We start from the raw sequence: 20,182 nt of genomic DNA, 5'->3' as shown, positions 1-20,182 counted from the left end.
GAACGAAGGCATGTAAGTCCCCATATGTAGAGATGGTGTCGAGAACGAAAAAACACCAGTCACCGTAGGAAGAGATGGTGCCGAGAACGAAGGCATGTAAGTCCCCATATGTAGAGATGGTGTCGAGAACGAAAAAACACCAGTCACAGTAGGAAGAGATGGTGCCCAGAACGAAGGCACGTCAGTCCCCATCTGTAGAGATGATAACTACAACGAAGGTACATCAGTCACCATATGTAGAGCTGGTGTCGAGAACAAAGGAACGTTAGTCACAGTGTGTAGATATGGTCCCCAGAACAAAGGCATGTTAGTCACCGTATGTAGAGATGGTGCCAAGAACGACGATACATCAGACACCGTATTGTATAGATGGTGTCAAGAACTTTTATGTCCTAATCCACCAAGGACCCCATTAAAGGGAAAGCCTTATCTGACAAAGTTCTTTTTGATTAGAACATCTATAGACTGGTTCCATCTAAACTGATCTCATCCAAAAATTATGCTAAAGCTGCTAATCGGGGGCATGGAGATGTATGGTGGTCAACTCCAGTAGAAACATGGCTTGTTCTGTGTCTTAGTAGTCATGGTTGCAGGGACGTGGGTAATGTCAGCCCTCTCGATTGTCTCAAGAGTTAATTGGCCCATGGGTGGGTTGTGTAGTGGGTGTAAATTATCCCCTATAGCTTGTCTTTAAAATAACATTATGTAGATGTCCTAATCTGACTTTTATCCTGTCCTTATGGCAGGTTCCCTTTAAATAAGTGACCATGAATGAACCTTGTCCAGGTCCGACAACCTAACTAAATATTTACCTGTGAGATTAGAAGTAGGAAAAAAACGGGACCACCGGCGCTGCTTGGATCGAGATATTACACGACCATCATGGTAGGTAGGTACAACGGGCTTTATTGATAACAGGCTACGCGTTTCGACGCCGAACTGACGTCTTCCTCAGGCCAATACAGACTGTGCGGTTCCTGCCTTATTTATACATCACGGCAAGGTAAAAAAGACCGCCAGAAAACCGGGTCAAAGGTCATATACATAGCAGAATAAAGAAACAGTATTGTGAATTTAAAATACATACACGCATAATGATTCAATAAAAGGGAACAGAAGTACCAAAGGATTTAAAAGATGTTTTATGTATTAGACATATATACTGCTTGTGTCAGATTGACAGGTCAGTGCGGGATTCCACAGGAGAATCCTTTATGAATAAAGTGTTAACTTTTATATTTGCATCGGACTGAGGATGAATAAACAGTCCCATAATTGGTTGGGTATAGGTTTTTTTGTTTTTGATTGATATTGACGTAAACACAGCAGTGGCGAGCGAAATGCTGAATCAAGCGTCCTTAGTTACTACAAGTTAGAAAAAATTGGGGAAGCCGTGGGGGACCAAAAGACTTTCAATGGACCGCATGTTGGACCGCATGGATACGCGGATCTCAGCAGTAAGATGTCAAGGAGGATCACGGCATCGGAACGGGTTAGTAACAGAGAACCATGATGTAAGGACATTTAGTGATTAGAAATATATTTTTATTTTTTTTTAATAATTATATCATTATTCACATGTCCAGTCCTTTTATAATTGTATATATTTATAATTGTATGTATTATTGAGATATATATAATCTAATCCTTACTGACACAAATCCAAAGTTTTTTTACAACTATTTATTGCTATTTCCGTTTAGGTGAATCTCAAAAAGACATCTACCTTTTGTGATAGTTATTTAGATCCTCTATTTATAATGAGGTTGTTTATCAATTTCTAATCACTAAATGTCCTTACATCATGGTTCTCTGTTACTAACCCGTTCCGATGCCGTGATCCTCCTTGACATCTTACTGCTGAGATCCGCGTATCCATGCGGTCCAACATGCGGTCCATTGAAAGTCTTTTGGTCCCCCACGGCTTCCCCAATTTTTTCTAACTTGTAGTAACTAAGGACGCTTGATTCAGCATTTCGCTCGCCACTGCTGTGTTTACGTCAATATCAATCAAAAACAAAAAAACCTATACCCAACCAATTATGGGACTGTTTATTCATCCTCAGTCCGATGCAAATATAAAAGTTAACACTTTATTCATAAAGGATTCTCCTGTGGAATCCCGCACTGACCTGTCAATCTGACACAAGCAGTATATATGTCTAATACATAAAACATCTTTTAAATCCTTTGGTATTTCTGTTCCCTTTTATTGAATCATTATGCGTGTATGTATTTTAAATTCACAATACTGTTTCTTTATTCTGCTATGTATATGACCTTTGACCCGGTTTTCTGGCGGTCTTTTTTACCTTGCCGTGATGTATAAATAAGGCAGGAACCGCACAGTCTGTATTGGCCTGAGGAAGACGTCAGTTCGGCGTCGAAACGCGTAGCCTGTTATCAATAAAGCCCGTTGTACCTACCTACCATGATGGTCGTGTAATATCTCGATCCAAGCAGCGCCGGTGGTCCCGTTTTTTTCCTACTTCTAATCTCACTACAAACCGACGGCAAACTCCGTTTGGCTGTGATGTGGACCTGGCTGCAGCTTTCCAAGCCTTGTTGACACCTATGGTATCCACCACCCGAGGTGAGCGTAATTGTCGCATCCACCTTATTCTCATCATCTATCAAATCCTGAATTGGGCTTTGTGGCGCCGTGTTCCTTTTTTCTAATTTACTTTAAATATTTACCTGTTATTGTTGTGAATCTTTTTATAGGAGTCCAGAACGTAAAGAAAAAAGAATATTCGGCTGTTCAAAAAAATAGCAGTGCTGGCATTTTTCTTTAAAAACTCAAAAATGTTATGTATAAACTGAAAAAAGGTTTCAGATTTCACTTTCCTGAGCTAATATTTTGTGGAGTCACCATTATTTATAAAAACTGCTTGACATCTGTGCGGCATGGAGTCAACCAACTTCTGGCCAATGCGAACAGGTAGATTGGACGACATCCCACAGTTCTTCTGCATTTTTGGGTTTTGCCTCATAAACCGCATTTTTTATGTCACCCCACAAATTCTCTATGGGATTGAGGTCGGGGGATTGGACCTGCCACTCCATTACCTCAATCCTGTTTGTCTGTAACCAAGATGTTGTTCGCTCACTGGTGTGTTTTGGGTCATCGCTGTGTTAAAACCCTCATTTCAAGGGCATTTCTTCTTCGGCATAGAGCAACATGATCGCAAGTATTTTGATATATTCCGACTGATCCCTGACCCCTTGTATCTGATAAATAGGCCCAACACCGTGGTATGAGAAACATCCCCATATCACCACCGTGCTTTACGGTCTTCACACCGTACTGTGGCTTGACTTCAGCGCTCGGGGGTCGTCTCATACGGTCTGCGGCCACTAGACCCAAAAAGAACAATTTTGCCTTCATCAGTCCACAACATTTTGAACCATTTCTCTTTGGGCCAGTCAATGTGTTCCTGGGCAAACTTTAACCTATTCAGGGCACGTCTTTTATTCGGGGAGTCCTTGCTGGTAACTTGGCTTCACTTAATCGTCTTGTGATTGTAGCAGATCACTGGTAACTTCAGATCTTCGTTGATCTTTCTGGAGGGGATCATTGGCTGAGCCTTTGCCATCTTGGCTATTCTTTGATCCATTCGCACAGTAGTTCCCGTTTCCTTCCGCGTCTTTCAGGTTTTGGTCGCCACTTCAAGGCATTTGAGATAATTTCAGCTGAGCCGCCTATAATTTGCTGCACTTCTATATATGTTCTTCCCACTCCAATCATTTTTTAATCAAAGTCCGTTTTTCATCAGAACAATGTCTGGAACGACCCATTTCCCCCAGTATTTCACAAGGAAATGCCCGATCACCAACATGTGCAACACTTACCACCCTCCTACCTTAACCGGTTCAGGACCGCGCTATTTTGAGCCTTCAGGACCAGACACCGTTCAGCCATTTTTAGCACGCGTTAAACGGCTATTAAGTTTTTATTTGTAGGGCTAGCGACGTGATTTTTGCAAAGCTTTTTTTTATTCGTAGACAATGCTGGTCTTTTTTTATCATTTGTATACACATCCTTTTTGCGGTTTTAGAATTTCTAGAAAATTATAGTAACTTAAAAATATGCCTTTTTACTTTTTAGCTATTTTTTTCTGGTAATATCGTTTTACCCTCAAATAGACCTTTTATTTGTGATCGTCATTGTCTACCGTAAATTTTGATATGTTACATGTCTATATTAGGGTAATTGGCTCAGGGCTAGCGTTACAACAACGTTTTTTTGGGGGGGGATATTTTATGCGTATTTCTTATAAATTTTTTTGCACTTTATTTTACTTTTATTTTTTTATTATTGTGATCTTTTTTTTTTTCTTCTTTTACATCATGTTTTTCCACTGTAACTGGGGCTGCACAGCAGGGAAATCAGTCCTCTTATAGTGACTCGTCACTAATAGGGCTGTGCTGGGTCTAGAAAGACCCAGCAGCAGCAGCCTGCCACTGACAGCACCCGGCGATCATGTGTCCAGTCACATGATCACCTGGACCAATAGCGGCAGCGGATCTGCCTCTATTCATATACACAGCACTCATTGATCGCTGTGTAGAAGAGATCAGAAAAGATAGAAGCAGCCAAAGCCGCTTCTATCGCCTCATCAGGGTCCCCGGAAGTCACTGACTGAAGAGGACCCGACATTCAGCTGCGCGATCGCTCGGGCAGCAAGCTAAAACCTGCGCCGTAAATAGTCTATGGCGGGGGTTTTAAGGTCCCCGACCGCCAGGCGTATATACACAGGTAGCGGTAGGGAACCGGTTAAATAGGGGCCAAAATTGACCCCTGTTATTCCACAGGATGAAGGACTTCACCAATTTATCTCCTCACTTCTATTATTTTGAACAAGCCCCTTCCAATGAATGATTCAATTCCTCAGAATGAGCGGCATCACGTCCTAATTGTTGGCTCTGGTTTTTTTTGTACTACTCTACTACCCTGATAAGTCAATTATTTGCTATGTAGAATTATCACTTCTTCAAAAACATTGATTCATCAGGTTAACGATGTTGGACGGCTATTTCTTTTGAACACTACTGTTAAACCACAACCACACAAATATCTCAAAAACACTAAATCTCGGCAGGGACTTGGAAACAAGATATTAATTGCCCGGTACCGAAACTTTGTGTAATATCCTTGTTCTGAATATATGTATAATCAAGGTGTAAATGTCAATCCTGATCCCGGAGATCCTTCGCTGACTTAATACTTTAATACCAGTCTTGCTCATAGATGTGAACGCTGCTTTAAATAGAAGGGACATGAAGATCCCACCCGAGGCACCGCTCATTACATCGCCCCGATACTTGGGTCTTCAAGCTGTGAGACGTTCTGGTTGCCATAAATTTGCATCTGATTCTCTGTAATTTCTTTATTGAGATGCCGGGACATGAGCGAGTTGAGGAAGTTCTGCTCCGTAGATGCTACAAACCCAAAATGGGGAAGGAATACGAAAGATCAGTAACTATTCCATTGCTGGGTGGGAGCCACCAGATGCCTCGAAAGGAAGTTCCACATATCTTCTGAGATCTTACAGAGACACATGAGTAGATAGTCCTGGTGATGGGACCCTCATCGATCCTCAGAACAAAGGGTGAACATAGTAAAGCGTCACAGCTTTTTTGGAACAGGTCGGAGAGTTCCACAAATTGGAACCTTCAACTTAGAATTGGAATCTCTGAAGTAGACATCCATGTAGGGATTTCAACATCTGAAGGTTTACCTTGGGAATTAGCCGAAAGTCCCAACTTTTAATTAATCCAACCGATAGTGACTTGTATGCTTGGGGTCCTCTTACTCGGCCCGTCCTGCTCGTCTGCCCGATAATAGGCCCACGTAAAAGGGCCTTTACCATCCTCTCTCCCAGATTGTATCTGGCGCACTATACGTCTTGGAGCTGGACGGCATCAGGCCCCGATGCAGCGGCGCCCGGGAACGTGGATTTTTTTTTGGTCTGGTGTGGGGTCTGATATTATATAAATATAGGGGGTCCGGGGTCTGAACATATTTAGAGGTTCCGGTCTGGGGTCTGAATAGATTTAGGTGGTCAAGTGTCTGAACATATTTAGGGGGTCTGGTCTAGGGTCCGATATTAAAAAAGGGGTCTGTAATAAAGGGGGTCTGACTATTTTGCCACGTCCTTTCATATAAGCTACGCCCCTTGACAAGGCCACTCCCATTATTGCCACGAGCCGCTGTTCGAGAACCACCCCGTGAAGGGCTCTCCCGGGTTGACATCTTTGCAAATATATTAAATGATGTCATCAACAAAACGGTTTCTAAACTTTGCCAATTTTTGCAAATTCACATTTGAAACAAATAGTTATGTTCTTCAAGTCTCACCTCATTGGCTCTGCTGATTCTGGAATCTACGGGTGTCTTCTGTCCACAGGTTGTGTGAGGTATTGCAGCTCATTCCCATTCACTGCAATGGAGCTGGGCTGCAATACCAGACACAACCTAAGGACAGGTGTGGCGCTGTTTTAGAAAGAAAGCAGCCATGTTTTCCTAATCCTGTACAACCCTTGAATGAACAGACCTGCTGGAAAACTAGAATCCTACAACAATTGCCCCAGTGAAAGCTCCTGAATACGACTCATCCTCCTCCTAATGTTTCTTTTACATATTTCACACACAAAGATGTAGTCCATTGGACTGTAGATCGGTGCTTACCATTGACCGTTATCTGCCCGGTGGTCCTGGGTACCCCAACTAAAGTCACGGGATACAGGCCTGATTCTGCAGGAAGTGACAGCGCGGCTGGGAGGGACTCAAACTCCACCCCGCTGGTCAGTAGTCCCTGCAAACACAAAGTGGAAACCGGTCAATTCTTATAGCGTATATGGAGGAGGATGAAGGGTAAAAATCAAAAAGGTGTTGCTATTAGCATAAAAAACAAAAGCGCCTGTTAGTAGGGATGAAAAGTCGGTGCAGTGACATCATCAAACTAGATCTAGGGGCATCTTTTTGGGGTAAATTTATGGTAGCCGTTAATTCATATGAATTTTTTTAGTAGGTGGGGTCCATAAAAAAAAGCATTTCCACCATTATTATGTTTTTTTCAGAGTTCACCATTAATATTAACAGAGGGAATAACTTTATTGGACGGGTCAAGACGAATGTGGACATATACACTCCTCAACACTGAAAATGTAACACCAAGCAGGACAAGCCGTAAGATTCTTAAAAATTGAGGAAGTAGCCGGTGTCGCTAAGGCTCCGTTCACATCTGCGTCAGGGTCCCGTTCTAAAGTTCCGTCTTAGTTTCCCGAACGGGACCTTGACTGAAACAAACGGAAACCTATTGATTTCAATGGTGACGGATCCGGTGCCAATGGTTTCGGTTTGTCTCAGTTGCGCGAGGGTTCCATCGTTTTGAGTAGTCGACTACGGTATTGATTCCGTCAAAACGACCGAACCCTTGCACAAAATCGGATCGCGTGGTGTGGGACGATTGCTCGATGCCTCCTGTTCCTCGACGTGCCAGTTATCGAAAACTGAGGGGGACAGAATCCCTGACCTGAGAGATCTTGGTTGATCACTCCGGCAGATCGCTACGCGCCACGGCCGGGACGTCAGCGCTGTTCAACTTTGTACATCCCGCGGGTTGGGAGATCCAACAACGAACGGGAATGACAGCAAGAGGTGCGCGGCGGTGAACCTCTGCACGGACGGATCGTCCGATTGGCGCGTAGTGATCCATTCCGTACCGTAAGTGAAATTGGATCGCTCAGGCTTTTTATCAGTGCGTAGCGAGCGATGTATAGAAAACCACACGCGGGATGTGAACAGCAATGCAAATGTCAGGCCCTGTTCACATCATGTTTTTGGCCTACGTTTAATGTATAAGCCGGCAAAAGCTCCCGACTCATATGTTAATTGTACACTGTAACGGAATCCTTAAAAGTGGCATCCATCACTTAACGTGCAGGTAAACTAATACATTTTACCTGCACTTATTCATTGAAACAAACCATCAGGACTAGAGAGAGATTTGTGCTGTTGATTAAGTTCACAGAGTATTGTCTAGACTAGATACACATGTAACAAACCCTCAGTATGAGATCTTTATGAGGGTTTTTTTTTAGCCTCGGGGTGTTTCATTCCCTTACAGCAAGCAGAACATTCAGAGGCTGAAGAACGTATCCTGACCTTGTCCTGCTCACACAGCTGTGGAGTAGTTGCAATTTATCAATGTAGGCAATGGATGAAAAATGAAAAAATTAAAGTATGTGCCCCCTATGTAGGCAGATTATTTCTATCTATTTATTAATTCTAAAATGGCGCTCCAAGGAAACATTCGAGGCTGAAACACCTGCCTGGACATTGCCCTGCTCACACAACTGTGGAGTCGTTGCAATGTATCAATATAGAGCTATCACCCTGGAGTCCAGGACCGAAGAGGATATATCTCACACAGGATTGCCTATACTGATAAATTGCTACAGCCCCCACCTTCATGGCCACATTGTAACAAACTACAACTATGTGAGCAGGACTAGGTAAAAAAAAAAAATACAAAAAATTTGAATGTTCCCATTCACTAACAGCAAGCAGAGCTCTACAAAAACAGTGAGGAATTGAAACACAAAGTATATATACATATATATATATAAAAAAAAAGTTGCAGAACTTATCATACAATGATAAAAATAGGAAAATAAATTAAAGGGGAATTTCACCTTTTGGGATATCATATGAATAAGTTGGGGCCCCGGTCAGGAAACGGGGGAGGCCGCGTTCTATACAGCGCCCAAAACGCGCTCTATCCCAAATGTCAGTGCCCAAGTCCCAGCTCCTGGACCCCCAACAGAGTTATCTTCTGTCTATGGGATAATTTAAAGGGGAATACCGCCAAGAATCGGATGTGTCATACAATCCCCATAATGATAGGGCCCCCCAGGATCGGCCTTTTACGCTGCACGGACCTCTTATCTGCTCGATGTAAATGACTGTAATTGATTTCTATAGTTTGATCCCAGCGCAGATTTATCTCCCACGATTGTTACAATTACTAATTAGGGAGATTTCAGTCTTTTATAATCAGCGGCTCCTTCCGTCGGCGTCTGTGTATTTAACACGTACATTGTCTCCCTAACGAGAATTACAGAAATAAAATCTCCGCTCACTTTGATGTTTGTTTTGGTTTTTCCCCAAAAAGAGTCGTGAATGTAAAAAAAATAAAAAATTCTGGTCAGTAGAGAATCAGAGTCTCGAGCGGTTATTTTTCTTTAACCGCGGCGCGACACGTGCGCTTTTTAAAAAAAAAAAACAAAGACGCCATTTAAAACAAACATGGCGGCGTTTCCTGAAACGACTTCTTTAACCCGTTAACGACAAGTGACGGATATATCCGTCGCTCTGATCTGGTGGGTACTGCGATCAGCAGATCGGATGGTGAAGTCCCCTAGTGGGACAAAATAAAACAGTTAAATCAATTTTAGGAGAAAAAAAAAAAAGTATAAATAAAATAAAACTACTTTTTTCCACAAAAAGTGTATTTAGTAAAAGTGTAAAAAAAAAAAAAATAACATATATGGTGTCGCCGCGATCGTAACAACTCAAACAATAAAGTTTACACATGAATTAACCCCTTAATGACCAGCCTACTTTAGACCTTAATGACCAAGCCATTTTTTACGTTTTTCCATCGTCGCATTCCAAGAGCTATAACCTTTTTATTTTTGCGTCTACATAGCTGTATAAGGTCTTGTTTTTTGCGGGACAAGTTGTATTTTTTAATAGCACCATTTTTAGGTACATATTATTTATTGATTAACTTTTATTAACTTTTATTTGGGGGGAAATAGAAAAAAATCTGAAATTTCGCCACACTTTTTCGCGTCCTAAATCTACGCCGTTTACCGTGTGATATAAATAACACCACAACTTTATTCAGCGGGTTGTTGCGATTGTAACGATACCAAATTTGTATAGTTTTTGTATGTTTTACTACTTTTACACAGTAAAAACGCTTTTTTTTTCAAAATGATTTGTGTTTGTGTCTCCATATTTGAAGAGCCGTAACGGTTTTATTTTTTCGCCGATCCGGTTGTATGAGGGCTTTTTTTTTTGCGGGAAGACTTGTAGTTTTTATTGGTACCATTTTGGAGTAGATGCGACTTTTTGATCACTTTTTATCAAATTTTTTTAAAGTCAGTAATCACAGAAAACAGCAATTTTTCCATAGTTTTTTATTACATTTTTTACGCCGTTCAGCGTGCGGGTTAAATAATGTAATAGATTTATAGTCGGGGTCGTTACGGACGCGGCGATACCAAATATGTGTAACTTTGTAACTTTATTTGGGTTTTTTAACAGTAAAGCATTTTGTAAGGGGAAAAGCTGGGTTTTTCAAATTTTTTTTTAAATTAACTTTATTAAACTTTTTTTTCACTTTTTCACTAGTCCCATTAGGGGACTATAATATGCGATTCTGCGATCGCTATTATAATACACTGCAATACTTTTGTATTGCAGTACTGCCTGTCTGTTTAACACGGACAGGCATCTACTAGGTCATGCCTGCGGCATGATCTAGCAGGCATTCGCTCCAGGCAGACCTGGGGGCCTTTATTAGACCCCCGGCTGCCATTGGAGACACAGACACTCGGCGATCTTATCGCCGGGTGTCAGTGGGATGAGAGGGAGCTCCCTCCCTCTCTCCAAAACCACTCCGATGCGGTGCTCGCTATTGAGCACCGCATCTGAGGGGTTAAACGGGTGAGATCGACACTGATATCGATCTCACACGGCAGAGCAGGGATGCTCCCAGCCCTCAGCTGCCTCTAGCAGCTGAGATCAGGGAGATTTGACGGCTCCCTGCTCTGTTAACTTATTCCGATGCCGCGACGTAAAAAGTCTATGGCATCGGAATAAGGCCCGTTAGTGACCGACGTAGAAACACGATGGGCCGGTCACTAACGGGTTAAACCGCCGGGTGAACGGCGTAAAGAAAAAAAACAACGCAATAAATAAAGGCAAAATTCCTTTTTTTTTTCTCCCATTCCCCCGTAAAAAATAAAATAAAAGTTAATCAATAAGTCCCATGTACCCCAAAATACTACCAGTGAAAACTACACCTTGTCCCGCAAAACGCAAACCCACATACGGAAAAATAAAAAAGTTACGGCTCTTAGAATGCGGCGATGCAAAAACAAGTAATTTTAAAACTCATCCCGCAAAAAACAAGCCCTTATACGGCGATGTCGACGGAATAAAAAAAAAAAGTTACGACTCTTGGAATGCGACTGAAAAAACAAAAACGAATCTTTGGCCATTAACGCGCAAAAGGGCCTGGTCATGAGGGGGTTAAAAAAGTGGAGAGCACAAACGTATAAACAAGCAATGTGTACGTGGTATTTTAACCACTAAAGGACCAATCCAATTCTGGCCTTTAATGGATTTTCTGGGAATATAACATGGGTGGCTTATCCTTAAAACAGGTCTTCAATATGTGACGGGTGGGGGTCCGACTCCCTGCCCCCCGATCGATGAAACAACGGCTGTGTGAACGGCCACATTCAATTACATAGGTCCGTGCTGTTTCAACGGCCGCCCCACGGACGTTTAACACGCTCGTGTGAATTAGGCCTTAGTAGTGGCTGTGACTGGTACGGAGCTGTGCCTGAAGGAGTCAGACCCCCACCAATCCGATATTGATGGCCCATCCGAAGGATAGGCCATCAATATTATATGTCTGGAAAACCCCTTTAAGGCCCCATGCACACGACCGTAAAAACGCCGGTAATTACGGGCCCATAGACTTCTAATGGCCATGGGTACCTTCCCGTTTGCTTACGGGAAGGTACCCCTGCCGTTGAAAAATATAGAATATGTCCTATTTTTTTATTTTATGGGCCGTGCTACTATACTTTATAATGGGAGCACGGCCCGCGGCCGGCCGAGCCCGTAATTACGGGCACGGTCGTGTGCGTGAGGCCTAAGCCCTTAAGGACCAGTCTATTTTGGGCTTTGAAGATATTGGATATTGTTGATCTTTATCTCTGCTACAAAAACTTGTAGGACTAGGCTTAAGAGAGAGAGTTTGGGATTCCAGGAGTTCTTCTTTCTTTGGGCACTACTACTTGTCAGAAGGGTCCCTTGACTAGAAGAAGATCACAAAGCTTCCCCCTGCCGGGACCCCCAGCAATTATCTGAAACATGGGGGGAAAAAAAAAAACCAATATTAATTTGGTATCTCCAGAATCGCATCGACCCAGCAAAAAAAAATGATCCCGTTATTTCTACCACACAGTGACCACCGTGAAAACAAAAGCCAAAAAAGCAATGGCGGAATTGTTGGTTTTGTTTCATCCCTCCTCAAAAAAAAATAAATGTGTAAGTGTGATTCAATACATTATATGTACCCTCAAGTGGTGGCATTAAAAATACAACTCATTCCGGCAAAAACCAAGCTGTCATATGGCGGAAACATTAGAAAAAATGATGGCTTTCGGAACGCGCATTTGAAGAAAAAAAAAAAAAACTGCGTCCTTAAAGCTCACCTAACTTCTGGTGACTGGTCATATATGTGTGTACATGAGGAATAACACTAACTCAGGCCATTATGACTTGTCTTCTGCAATATTTATCAGTTATCCCTTCTACAGGCTATATATCCAATTCTCAGTTGTGTCAAGGCTAGTGAGCAGTCCCTAACTGCTATATATAAAGCGGCAGCAGCATGGAGGACATTATACAGCCGTAATGAGCAGTGTAGCTGAGAATCCAGCACTGGGGTTACATAGAAATCTTACCAGCAGCCGATGCATTTCTCTCAATCCTACTTCCCCCCCCCCCACCCTCCATAGACTTACATGCAGCGTCTGTGTTGCGGACTCTCTCTGCTCCTTCCTCCTGCTACTCCACCCCAACCCCTCCATGGACTTGTATGCAGCAGGTCTGTGTCTCTTTCTCTCTCTGCTCCCCCTCCCCTCTCCATAGACTTGTATAGCAGGCAGTGAAGTAATACACCCCCACCTTCTGCAGCCAGTCTCCTCTGCTCTGTAACCAGGGACGGCCCATGCTAGACAACTGGGGGGTGGACAGGAGATTACAGGAAGGGAAACACCTAGTGGCAGTAACTTCACAGGGAATTTGCAAGGATAAAACAAGTAAATTTTAACAGTAGGTAAGTTGTATATCAGATGTAATATTAGATTAGCATAAAAGGTGTTCGAAAAATTAGCGTAGAGGGAAACCAGCTACATTGGAACAGGGATTCCCATCTGAAGACATATGGGTTAGTTTACAAACAACCTATTCGTTATACAAATATTTTTTTTATATATATACCATTTCCGTTTTCATTTGTGGGAAATAAGGCTGGATTCACTCAGGACGGACATACTGTATTTTCTGTGCGAACAACCTGCAGAAACTTGAACAAATCTCATCCACATGCGGCTGAAATTTTCCGGGCGGAAATCAGAGAATTCTGTTGCGGATGTTCACTGCAGAATTAGACCACTTAATGCAGAAAGTGTAAAATCTGCAGCAAAATACACGCCTTAAAGGGGTTGTCCACTACTGGACAACTGATGACCAATCCACCAGTAGATGTTCTGTGGGGGTCCGAGACCCGAACCCCGCACCGATTAGCTGCTCCGCTGACCTGCGGGCACTGGATGTTGTGGCACATTATGCAATGTACGGAGCCTGAAGCAGTTGGCACCGTACATAGCATAGCGGCTGTGCTGCAGCTCTGCTTCTTTTTCACTTTAACAGTACTGCAGTTCGGCCGCTATTCCGTGACCGGAGCCATCTGCTTCCGGCATGGACTCCCGGTGCCCCGAGGTAGACGGAGCGGTTTAACGGTGCGGGGTCCAGGTGTCAGACCCCCCAGAGATCATGTGGTAACGACCTATCAGGTGGATAGGTCATCAGTTGTCCGGTAGTGGACAACCCCTTTAAGTCCACATGCACACTGATGCGTATTACGTGCAGATTTTCTTGCGGCAAATCCACAGCGTAATACAGCAGCAGCAAAGTAAATGACATTCCAAATAAATCTCATTTATACGTTGCAGAAATTTTTCCGCCTGTAAACTGACCGGCAGTGCGGGTTTTAAATCCGCGGCAAGTCAATTTATCTTGCGCTTCCGTCTCAGAACTGAATCCAGCAAGTTTATAAAAAATTAACCAAAAATTGGCAAAGTAAAATCTGCCCCAGTTCCCTCGCCAAAATGTTAAATCCACAATTAAAAATGCAGTAATAAGTGCGGATTTTACATGCGGAATCACCTGCGTTTTTTTGGGGGGAAATTTTCCACATTAAAATCCGCAACTTGTGCAAGTAGCCAATCCACGCGTATTTTGCTGCAGAAACCCTGCGGAAAATCGTGTCAATCCAGCCTAACTGTTCTGTCCGCCAAGCTAAATGAGGCCCTGGGAACATGCCGTTTTTGACCTACGTTTAACGTATACGCTGGGAAAATCTCCAGACATAAACTTTAGGGCTACATGGCGACTTCGGCCATGACCCAGGTGTAAACCTAGTCTTAAACGTAGGCTGTGACGGATGCCTAAACAGTGGTATCCGTCACCATACAGTTTAATAGTATACATCGCGAACATCTATGGGCGACAGATGCCGTTATCCGTTTAACACACGCATCGCCCATAGACTATAATGGAATCACGGATGTATACTTCATGAAAGGCTATTGAATTTCCCATGACGTATATGATAAACGTATACCTGTGACATATACGGTTCAGTAGCATACGTCACCCATAGGCACCCTTGCTAAAAAAAAAAAAAACGTATTCCGCGAGGTATACTTTTTTTGCCGGATACCTCGCAATGAAAAAGTGTAGTCTACTACGCTATTCCATCCCTCAAAAAAAGGTATACCGACATATACCCGCCGGACAGAGTCCAAAAGGACACTCGGTTGAATGTATACGTTTAACGTATACGCCAGGAGCTTTTCCAACGTGCACGCTAAACGTAAGGCCGAACAGATCCTTATCAGAGCATCGATCAGATGATCACACGCCGATCACGATGATGCAGGATGATCGTTTTTGTCTTCACGTTTTTTTTCCTCTCCGCTTGTTGAGGACCCGTTGCTTTGCTGGACATTAAAAAGTTAAAAACAGCAAACTATGATGAGGAAAAGAAAATCCGTCCACCCTCCCGTCTCCCCCCAGGCAATTAATACCAGAGATGACATAAAATGACAAAAATAGCAGCGAAGGACTCTGGTGACATTGTCAGGACAGCCAACGAGCGGCAGCGGCTCCCTGGTCACTGTGACCCTCTGAGTTATTTCTATATTTCGCCTGGAAGTAAAGTGCTTCTATATGTTGTAAGGGAGGAGGGGGGAGGGGGAATTACATCTATTACGGGCCCATTAACGCTGGTGACGTCCGTGTTCTGAAACCCTGCACCGGGCCCCAGGGGTCCTGTGACCGTCAGCTATAAAGCGGCCTCGCTGCCACTAATCCATTTTGCAGAGCGTTACTTTAAATTTGTTATGAGTTCTAGGAATAGAGGAGGTCACGGCGGGATTAGAAGAGGCCAATAAAAGCTGCAATGATCAGTATCACATTAACAGCTCCCCTGCCCTACATAGACATATATATATATATACACATACAGCGAGGCGAGCAGGGAGGTCTCTGGTGGCTGCTCGTTCTGCACTTATCATTAAAAACATAAAAACCTGACAGGCAGCTTTATCAGGAGGCCTCCGAGCTTGAAATTAACCTTCCTGATATAGAAGCTTCTTCAGGCCGATCACTTATTATTGGGTTTAAATCGCCGTTGCGGTTTCTCGTCAACCTAATAAGCAGCTCCGTTCGCCGTGGTACTGACTAAGGGTTTTGTTAAAGCGTGAAATCTATTCTCTGATTGTATGACGTCATCGTGCCGGAAAATATAAATGTCACGAAATAGAGGAGGTCACTCAACAGCGTAAAGGAGAAGACCTGTCATAAACACCCTTCAAAAAGGAAAAGAAAAGAAAAAGATCTCATTCTGGTGCGAAGTTGCAGCTCTCCGGTGAGAAAATCCTCTGCATCTTTGTCCCCCAGACAACACTTCCTGTGTCTGGCAGCTCAGTGTTGTCATAGGGATTATAGACCTCATGGCAAATTCAGACCACTTATTTTATTTTCTTAGAGCGCCTGAGGAAAACAGACACTGCTAAGGGCCCATTCACACGAACGTGAACGTAGTCCGCGTGCTGCGCATGGAAATCACGCGCAGCACGCGGACCAATTGATTTCAATGGGGCCGTTCACACATGCAGGAGTTTTCACGCACCTCCGCACCCATTGAAGTCAATGGGTGCGTGAAAACCACGCACCGCACACGGATGCACATCTGTGTGCGGGACGTGATTTGCGCATCAATTAGATTGAAAAAAAAAAACAATTAAAAAATTATGTGCTTTGCGAGTGCGTGAATAACGCATGCCACTCGCAAAACACACTGATGCATAACGCAACACACACGGACCAGATTCACACGCATTTCTCACGCGCATGAATCTAATACACTCGTGTGAATGTAGCCTTAAGCCTTATTCACGCGACAGGGTCTGAGTGTCGGCCGATAAAAACGGGCGTTTTGGGCCGTTCTTCCCAGGCCGTTTTGCATCCGTTCCGGGCCGTGTTGCCGTTTTTAACATTCCGGGCCGTGTTGCCGATTTTATTTTTTTTGTAAAATTCTTTCTTTATTTGCTTTTTCAAACAAGGAACATATCAAGCAAGGGAACATAAAAGAAAAACGGGGGGAAGGCACAAGGGCACATAGGCCCAAGATATTGCATCAAACAATTTACAAAATCATATATGCGACATTAGGGACAGAGGAGGGGTAAGGACAGGGGAGAGAAAGGAAAAGGAAAAGGGGGGGTGGAGGAGGGGGGAACACATAGATACATGATCCAGAATACAATTCAAAAACGTCTGAAATTTCAGCTGGCCATGATGGTCCGATATTCTGGAGAGTCCTGATCACTGAGCACTGTTAACGAAGTGTCGAAGAATAGACTTTTTGTATGTTGGAAAAGGAATGTCGCTGAGATGAAGCAGAAAGAAGGCCGGAGTAAAAGGTATGGTGTGGTCAGAGAAAGAGGAGGTTATTCTCCAGACTCCCTGCCGGAAATGAGACAACACTGAACAATCCCAGAAGGTATGGAGAAGGGTCCCTTCAGAAGAGCCGCAGCGCCAGCAAAGAGAAGAGACATTGGGGAACATAACATGGAGTCTAGACGGAACATTGTACCATCGAGATAAAAGTTTATATCCGGTCTCTTGGATACGACTAGACATTGGCGATCCATGAGTTAAATCCTAAATCCTGGTCAATTGGGAGTCAGAAAGAGATAAATTCAAATCCCATTCCCACTTGTCCACAAAAGGAGGCGGCGGCTGCGTCGAAGAGGAGCCCAACATGGCATAGATAGCGGAAAGGGCACGTCGCACCGGACCCGTTCCAGAGCAAAGGGTTTCCAATGGAGTGACGGAACGGGACAGGGCGGCGGGGGGTGGGAGGGAGACAAGGAAATTATAGAGTTGGTTTGCCTTCCAGAATCCCAGAGGACAAGGGTCCAGAGTGGAAGCGAGAGCTTCCAAGGTCGGCCAAGATTCCCCTGTCAAATAATGGATGGCCCGATATCGTCCAATAGACGCCCATCTCTGAAAAACAGGGTCCGACAGGCTCGGTGTGAAGGAAGGATGGCCCAATATCAGGAGTAACGGGGAAGGACGGGGTAGAAGTTGGGACCCAGTAGAGTTTCTGATTATTGTCAAGGTAGTGGAAACGGTAGGGTGAAATGGATTGGGCAAAGAAGAATTGGGAAGCCAGGGCAAAAATAACAGCCGATTTTGACCTGTTTTTTTCCCTGTCCGTTTTAAAATTGGATGAATTTAATTTGTACATTTTTTGCCGCACACTTCCCGCTGTAGATAATGCCATACACTGCCCTCTGTAGATACTGACACCCTGCAGGTAATGCCACACAGCCCCCCCCCCTGTAGGTAGTGGCACACAGGCCCCCTGTAGGTAGTGGCACAGAGGCCCCCCTGTAGGTAGTGGCACACAAGCCCCCCCTGTAGGTAGTGGCACACAAGCCCCCCCTGTAGGTAGTGGCACACAGCCCCCCCTGTAGGTAGTGGCACACAGCCCCCCCTGTAGGTAGTGGCACACAGCCCCCCCTGTAGGTAGTGGCACACAGCCCCCTTGTAGGTAGTGGCACACAGCCCCCCTGTAGGTAGTGGCACACAGCCCCCCTGTAGGTAGTGGCACACAGCCCCCCTGTAGGTAGTGGCACACAGCCCTCCTGTAGGTAGTGGCACACAGCCCCCCTGTAGGTAGTGGCACACAGCCACACTGTAGGTAGTGGCACACAGCCCCCTGTAGGTAGTGGCACACAGCCCCACTGTAGGTAGTGGCACACAGCCCACTGAAGGTAGTGGCACACAGCCCCCTGTAGGTAGTGGCACACAGCCCCCCTGTAGGTAGTGGCACACAGCCCCCCTGTAGGTAGTGGCACACAGCCCACTGAAGGTAGTGGCACACAGCCCACTGAAGGTAGTGGCACACAGCCCACTGAAGGTAGTGGCACACAGCCCACTGAAGGTAGTGGCACACAGCCCACTGAAGGTAGTGGCACACAGCCCACTGAAGGTAGTGGCACACAGCCCACTGAAGGTAGTGGCACACAGCCCACTGAAGGTAGTGCCACACAGCCCACTGAAGGTAGTGCCACACAGCCCCCTGTAGGTAGTGCCACCACACAGCCCCGTGTAGGTAGTTCCACACAGGTAGTTATTTTACATAGCACCCCCCCCTCCCCTTCCAGGAGAAGTCGGGGGACTTCTCCTGGAGAGGAAACATCAGACACAGGGTCGGTGATTCTGCTTCAGACGTGCCTGATGTCACTGTGTCCATATATGGACACAGTGAAGTCAGGGACTTCTCCTGGAGCGGAATTCCGCTTCAGAAGTGCCTGACATCACTGGGGATTGGGGATTCTGCTTCTACAGGGAGCAAAAAAATATCATCCTCCTCCTCCTCACATGCACTGTGAGGAGGAGAAGGAGAGAGAGCGAGCGACGGAAGACACGGCCGTCACTCGGGACACATTCCAGTGATGGCCGCGTATTACCCGGCCCCATAGACTTCTATGGGAGCCGGGCGGCCGGGAGAACGGTCGAAAATAGGGCATGTCCCATTTTTTGACGGCCGGGTTTGTGAATAGCCCCATTAAACCCTGTCGTGTGCGTAAGGGCTAAGAGTTCCAGTTTCCCGATGATAATAGTGAGTTGTAATGGAACAGGTCAGGAAGTGTTTTCATGAGGAAAGTTGAATAAATATATTACACGTGGACTTTATTCTGCGGGTCAGTTCGATTACGGCGAAAGCAAATTTATATAGTGGTTTTTTTTTTGTTTTACTACTTTTACACTTTTTTTTAAAAAAAAAATAGTTTTTTTATCGCCGCATTCAAAGACCCATGACATTTTTATTTTCCCCTCGACTGAGCTGTATGAGGGTTTGTTATTTCCAGGACGACCTGTTGTTTTCATTGGTACCATTTTGAGGTAAAAACGACTTTTTGATCACTTTTTATTCATTTTTTTTTTTTTAGAAGGTGGGATGATCAAAAAACAGCAATTCTGATTTTGCTTTTTTTTACGATGTTCACCATGCGGAATATATAACGTCATCATTTCATAGTATGGGTCGCTACAGACGCAGCCATACAAAAAAAAATTTATGGTGGGTTTTTATGGTGTTGTTCTCATAATAGAACATTTTTTAGTGTAGAATAGATGATCTTTATGTTTTTTTTAATTTACTTTAATTTTAATATTTGTAAAGAATTTAAATGTTTTACTGTCATTTTGTTTTTACAATATTTATTAGAAAGGGGACTTGGACATGTAATTCTTTGATTGATTCCATTTTAGGCTTCGTTCACATCTGCGTCAGGGCTCCGTTCTTGGGTTCCGTCGTACCTTTCCGTCAGGGAAACCCATGAACGGAATCCAAACTGAAACAAACGGAAACCATAGGTTCCCATTTGCACCACCATTGATTTTAATGGTAACGGATCCGGTGCAAATGTTTTCTGTTTGTCACCTTTGTGTAAGGTTTCCCTTTTTTCGACGGAATCAATACTGTAGTCGACTGCGCTATTCATT

At 44.2% G+C, this 20,182-nt stretch overlaps 1 protein-coding gene across 2 annotated transcripts in view; it reads right to left on the bottom strand.

The window, feature by feature from the left end:
• Nucleotides 1-20,182, bottom strand: part of TRAPPC9 (trafficking protein particle complex subunit 9) — a 531,112-nt gene that overhangs the window by 439,714 nt on the left and 71,216 nt on the right. For both annotated transcript variants that reach the window (XM_075825698.1, XM_075825699.1), the window contains exon 13: nucleotides 6,692-6,818. In XM_075825698.1, coding sequence (XP_075681813.1) covers nucleotides 6,692-6,818 — 127 coding nt within the window. The remainder of the gene's footprint in view (nucleotides 1-6,691; nucleotides 6,819-20,182) is intronic.

The sequence above is a fragment of the Rhinoderma darwinii genome, chromosome 5 (assembly GCF_050947455.1).
Source record: "Rhinoderma darwinii isolate aRhiDar2 chromosome 5, aRhiDar2.hap1, whole genome shotgun sequence".
NCBI classification, from domain to species: Eukaryota; Metazoa; Chordata; class Amphibia; order Anura; family Rhinodermatidae; genus Rhinoderma; species Rhinoderma darwinii.
Note: the sequence above shows the minus strand (reverse complement) of the source record. Positions and strands in the feature narration are given on the sequence as shown.